At 32.4% G+C, this 6,421-nt stretch overlaps 1 protein-coding gene across 3 annotated transcripts; it reads left to right on the plus strand.

Moving 5' to 3' along the window:
- The first annotated feature begins 964 nt into the window (after nucleotides 1-964).
- On the plus strand, nucleotides 965-6,099 carry LOC137811694 (polygalacturonase At1g48100). 3 transcript variants are annotated; one of them, XM_090298700.1, is made up of 7 exons: nucleotides 965-1,083; nucleotides 3,325-3,836; nucleotides 4,088-4,255; nucleotides 4,381-4,425; nucleotides 4,526-4,733; nucleotides 4,834-4,915; nucleotides 5,301-6,099. In XM_090298700.1, exons 2-7 carry the CDS (start codon nucleotides 3,405-3,407, stop codon nucleotides 5,803-5,805), a joined length of 1,440 nt encoding a protein of 479 aa, XP_090154826.1. In that variant the 5' UTR covers nucleotides 965-1,083; nucleotides 3,325-3,404; the 3' UTR covers nucleotides 5,806-6,099. The 3 variants fall into 3 exon arrangements, with proteins under 3 accessions (XP_090154826.1, XP_068469623.1, XP_068469622.1); XM_068613522.2 differs by having other exon boundaries at nucleotides 966-2,419; XM_068613521.2 differs by lacking the exon at nucleotides 965-1,083 and having other exon boundaries at nucleotides 3,220-3,836.
- Nucleotides 6,100-6,421: the final 322 nt, after the last annotated feature.

Genomic DNA, 6,421 nt, shown 5'->3' on the forward strand with positions numbered 1-6,421 from the left:
AATTTCGTAATGATAAATTAATTTTAATTTATTGAGAAGTTATTTTTTTTTCTTTTTGCGGTGAAAATATTTGTTGAAATATACCTTGTATGATAAAATATAAATAGTTAAATACATGTACATCCTTTTAAATAATCATAACATAGTTTGTTTGTTGATTATATAAAAGCAATAGGAATTCTATACTTGTTTTTATTTTCGAAATAAAAATTTATACACATCCTATATTGTGTATGAAATTTATATTTTATTCTTATCGAAATGTTGAGAGAGAAAGAAATTTTTTGTAACGAAATTTCTTTTTTAAATGAAAACATTCTAATGTGAAAAAAATACAAAAAACATTATGTGTGTAGAAACAATTAAATTCTATAAAACATTGAGGTTTGTAGTATAATACAATATATCTTTTCAATGAAACTGTACAAATGAAAAATATTTAATCAAGGTTGTAATGAAAAAGAATGTCTTTAAAATTAGAGTGAACTTGTTAGTATTAAGAAATAGAAAAATATATTTATTCAAGTAAATTGAAATTAAAAAAAGAAAACAATTAATTTTTTTGTTTTTACCAAAAACGAATATTAAGACAAAAACTATTTGTCCAATTAATATAAAAATATTCTGCATACGTGCATATAATTTTTATCTGTCGTGCTTATTTTTATAATCTCTCTGTTAACTCTTCATTTATTTTATTGCACTGTTTTTTCTTATACTTCAAACAAGGCAGGGACTAATATTTTAGTTAAGACTTTAACTTTGCTAAATCTTCTTTTTCTTAAGTTGAGTCATTGTGATATTGGATTTTAGAATCCTCCCTTTTCTCCTTTTCTAACCCGTGAGACTCACACGTGACAGGTTATCAGAAACATGTAGTAATGCATGCATGCTAAACAATTCCACTCTCTCTGCAAAACCTTACCCCTCTATAAAACCCTCTTCAAACTCAACTTTAACTTATCTAACTCTTTCTTTTACATGCACCACTCACATTTTGCAAGTCAACTCCATTGCCTTTGCATGGTTTCAGAAAACTTCCTCAACCAAGAAAGTTTAGAGCAAAAAATCACTCATGTTCAGGTTAAGTCACAAACTCCATTGCTCTTTCATTCTCAATTTTTCTTAATATATAGAACCATATATAGAATTGAGTGATCATAGTTTCAAAAGGGTCACTCTCCAACTGATATATAGATCATGGAATCTTTTAAACTCTCATTGCAGTAAAAACATTACATACATACAAATGAGACTAATGTTTTGGTTGCAATTTTTAACCTTTAAACCTTGATATTAACTAGGACTATGTAGTTACATGGCACTACTTTGTATCATTCTTTTCTTTTTACTTTTTTCTTTTGATGAGATTTAATCATGCATGAGTTGATGCTACCCGTGAATGGGTGAAGTTAAATCGATGGTCACCCACCTAATATATGCTGCCTACAATTTCTTGGCCACAAGGAGCTAAACAACAACAAAGAGTCACGGGATGGATTGCTTTTACATCAATACCATTTTCATACTTATTTTAAATTATTTTCTGTGCCCAACTGTTCATGAATTATCGTTCTATCAAAGCCTTCTACGTGTTCTCTTGTGGGTGGAAGTTGGTCATGTCAGAACAGAACAAGCAAATATTATTTAGTATGACAATGTGAATGAGAGTGCAATAGGATAATTAATTCAACGTGACGTCTGTGATGCTTCAATTGCCTTACCATTTCAAAAATTGCCCTGAAGAAAGGTCATCTGTCATGTCTTAATTGCAGATTCTTATACATCACATTAGTTTTTCGGGGATGAAAATCAAATAGACCAAATCATAATTGAATAGTAAATGTAGACGATTAGGTTTTAATTGGTAAGATTTGTATATAAGGTTTAAATTTTCAACATATCTTTTTATATTGAGATGTAGTGGGTGACTTGAAAATTTTGTAAGAATAAATTTTGAATCAGTCTAAGTAAAATTTTAAGTAATTTAACCTTATAAAATCATCTTAGAGTTTCCATCAACTTATATAATATATTATACAATGTTTAAGAAGATAATGTGTATGTTCAAATTAAAATAGAGATTTTGTGGAACATCATAAAAGTTTAGTTGTATCATTTCTCCATGATGCTTTGTTTTCTTAAACTGCAAGTGTGTACGTAATTTACAGTTCTATTAAGTTTTAGCCAGAATAAATGTGCAATGTTGTAGGGTTTTCATGATCAGAATCAGAAGCTATGCATTGCAAGCATTGATTTGGCCTCTTCTCAGGGAAAACACAGAAAAACATGTTACATATGATTGGACATGTAGATTGAAGACACTGGGTGTTTAGAATGGTTTTGCATATTTTCTTGGAAAATACACACACATGGCTTGTTGATTCTTTTCAACTAAAAAATTCACCGTCTTTCAAAGGTCAATTGTACTTGCTGTCTCTTTATTACAAAAGGAACTATTTTTCTTTTAGTTTCTCCTGTTCATTCTATTACAGACTAAATATATATAGCATCAGTTATATACTGACACAAATAAACCAAAAAACTATGTTAAGAATTCAAAATGGATTCCACTATTAGAGATGGCTATAAGTAAAAGAAAATTTGCTTCGCAATAGCCGAGTAACTGAAAATTGTTCAATGTACAATTTTTTTTATTGCTAATTTTCAGTGTATCCTTCCACTCATTTATTTGTGTGCTATTAAGTCTAATAATTTCACAGTCTCACATTTGTTTAGTAGTGAAAATTAAAAATAGTTTATATACATATTTTTATCTTATTTAAGATGTTTTTTAGTACAAAATTGAGAAGAAATTTTGAATTTGAAATTAAATATGTGAAATACAGTGAGTGATTGATTATAGTGATATTATCTCAATGGAAACAAATTCTCTTTACAAATAAAGAGTGGGAAAGAAAACATAAATTTTTTATAGAGACTAATGCTAAGTGAATTAAAGTGTAAAAGTAGCTCCAATGCATTATATATAAAGTGTTTTCCCTAAACTTTATCAAACAGTAATGTGGGAGATTCAATTTTTGTGACTATAGTTAAAAGAAGGCTTACCTCTAAAAGTACCTTAAAGTTTCCTTGACACTCTGGCATTTTTAACCAACATGAACTCTACACGTGGCATCCTTGTGCTTTGAGCATTCTTTGTGTTCAATATCATACAAGTTTTCCAATATAAATAAGAGCTGCTCTTTGCTAAGCTTCCTCTGGATATGCATGATCCCTTTTCCATTCTTCCTTCTATTTCATTCTCATCCATTTATCTCTAGAACTACAAATTCTGAATTTGAAGTTTTTGTCTATTTACAGAAACAACTTAGCAGCATTTTGTGGTCCTTCCCACATTGACACATACATTCAGAGTGAAAATATTCAGACTAAAACCCCTCATGGATCTCACAGTTCGTGTGTTTTTTACACTATGGACCATTGTCACACTTTTGAACAATAATTTTGGAAATGTGGAGGGAAGATACCACCATCACACCAAGCAGAGGAAAGTTTCTTCTGTTCCTACTGCTCCCTCTGATTCTTCCACTGAGCCAGAGAACCCTTCAGTTCCACCCCCTGCTGATTCTCCCACTGTTCCTTCTGACCCTTATCCAAATGATAACCAAACCTCCTCTTCTGAGTGTGTTTTTGATGTGAGATCCTTTGGGGCAGTTGGAGATGGTTGTGCTGATGACACACCTGCATTCAGGGCAGCATGGAAAGCAGCATGTGCTGTGGAGTCTGGGATTCTTCTTGCTCCAGAAAACTACAGCTTTAAAATCACTTCAACTATTTTTTCAGGTCCATGCAAGCCAGGATTGGTATTCCAAGTAAGAAAATGCTTGTTTAATGCTCACATCACATAGTATTTTGTTAGAGACCTTTTATGTGTGAGACAAGAAAGAAGCTAATATTAGCCGTTCAATTCAACCTTGTACATAAGGTTAAGATTAGTTTAACTTTGTCTGCCTATGTATGATTGAATGGTCAAGATTTACTCCTCTCAGTTGTGGCATGGTCCCTTGTATAGGTATAGATAAAATAGTATTTCAGTTTGCTAACAAGGTAGACAAATAACCAGGTGGATGGAACACTAATGGCACCAGATGGACCGAATTCATGGCCAGAAAAGGATAGCCGAAACCAATGGCTTGTATTTTACCGACTTGACCAAATGACTCTTAATGGTACAGGAACAATAGAAGGGAATGGAGACAAATGGTGGGATCTCCCTTGCAAACCTCACAGGGTAACCATTTTGTCTTGTCACTAACACAATCACTGTGTGCATTCTCCTCTCAATTTTTGTTGTTGTGGTTATTTAAAGTTGAATGAAATATATACTAAATGCTACTTAAACAATGGCACTTTCAGGGCCCCAATGGAAAAACTTTGTCAGGACCATGTGGTAGTCCTGCTGTAAGTAAACTAAGCCAAACTATTCTTGAGAACTCAGCTCATGCATTTACTAACTGTTGAAATATTTATAAATTTGGACTTACCCTTCTTTTGTTTGTAGATGATACGGTTCTTCATGAGCTCCAATTTGAAGGTGAATGGGCTTAAAATTGAAAACAGTCCTCAGTTTCACATGAAATTTGATGGTTGCCAAGGAGTGCTGATTGATAAGCTCTCCATCTCTTCACCAAAACTGAGCCCCAACACCGATGGAATCCATGTAGAAAACACCAAAGATGTTGGGATATATAACTCCTTCATAAGCAATGGTAATGACTATATTACAATGTTAACTCACCCTGTTTGATATTGTGGTTCTACATTTCACTATTCTTACTTATGTCAACTATAATCACACGGTTTCAACAGGTGACGATTGCATTTCAGTTGGACCCGGTTCTTCAAACGTGGACATAGCAGGTTTAACTTGTGGTCCTAGCCACGGGATTAGGTACAATGCAGAACCATATCCTTTAATGATGATCAATTAAAAATAAGCACCAAGTGATACTTGTTAATTAGTAACACTGTATGAGTTTAAAATGTATGCACAGTGAACACGTAAAAAGTTTTATCATATCATTAAACTAAAACAATTTGAGAAAGCTAGTGAATAAGGAGTGAGTTTAGACTAGCAATAACTAAAAAACCATTACAAATGTTATCTTGAATTTGTTAAACATCAGCAATTTTGAAACAAAACTACATGATTAAAACAAGTATAGTTTTGGAAGGAGTATAACACAACAAATATATAATTATTTGTAACACTAACTTTTCTGTGATGCTAATTTGAGCATGTTCACTAAGCATAGAGCCTTGTTTTGTTTCTGCAGCATTGGAAGCCTTGGAGTGCACAACTCCCAGGCATGTGTGTCAAACCTAACAGTCCGTGACAGCATCATAAGAGAATCAGACAACGGACTTAGAATCAAAACATGGCAAGGGGGAATGGGATCAGTGACAGGTCTGAGATTTGATAACATCCAAATGGAGAACGTTGGGAACTGCATCATTATAGACCAATACTACTGTTTGTCAAAGGAATGTCTAAACCAGACTTCTGCTGTGCACGTGAATGATGTGTCCTACAGCAACATAAAGGGCACCTATGATGTTAGAACAACTCCTATTCACTTTGCTTGCAGTGACACTGTTGCTTGCACAAACATCACTCTCTCTGAGGTTGAGCTTTTGCCATTTGAAGGAGCATTGCTGGATGACCCTTTTTGCTGGAATGCTTATGGGACACAGGAGACCTTGACTATACCTCCAATCAATTGCTTAAGGGAAGGTTACCCTGAGACAGTGGGCGATCTTTCTGAATATCAATGCAGTTAAAGTGAACATGTTACTTCTATAATATATATATATATATTTATATATATATAAGGTGGCCTATAGATATAAGATATTAGATGAAATATATATCATACACTATACATATAGAGAGTGTAGATATCCATTATTACTATGTTGATGATGGCCCTCTGTTATAATCTTTTAGGATTCGTCCCTATCTGGGTGCATTATTCCCATTTTGTGCGATGAGATGCAGAAATAGGTCCCTTCTTGGGCCCACACTGTAATACTTTCATTCAACATTTATATATGACTAGAACTTCCACTGTGCCATACACAGGTAAACAGTAGAGTAATCTTTTGTAAGTGTAAAACCATACTGAAGTTTTATACACTGTTAAGAAATATTTTAAATTAATTCAAAATTCATTAAATAAATCCATTTGCTATAAGAATAAGATATTAATTACACACGAATTAGTTACTAAGAAATAAAAGTGGAAGATAATTGAACGCGTGTATTTTTTTAATATTTCTGTAAATTTCAATTTCAACATGTTCTTTTCCTAAGGTAAATAGATTAATTACATTATATAATAAAGATAAAATATAAAAAATAAGAAAATTCTTTTTATTGAAAAATTGACAAATTTTA

Source organism: Phaseolus vulgaris, chromosome 2 (genome assembly GCF_051622355.1).
Source record: "Phaseolus vulgaris cultivar YP4 chromosome 2, ASM5162235v1, whole genome shotgun sequence".
Taxonomy (NCBI): Eukaryota; Viridiplantae; Streptophyta; class Magnoliopsida; order Fabales; family Fabaceae; genus Phaseolus; species Phaseolus vulgaris.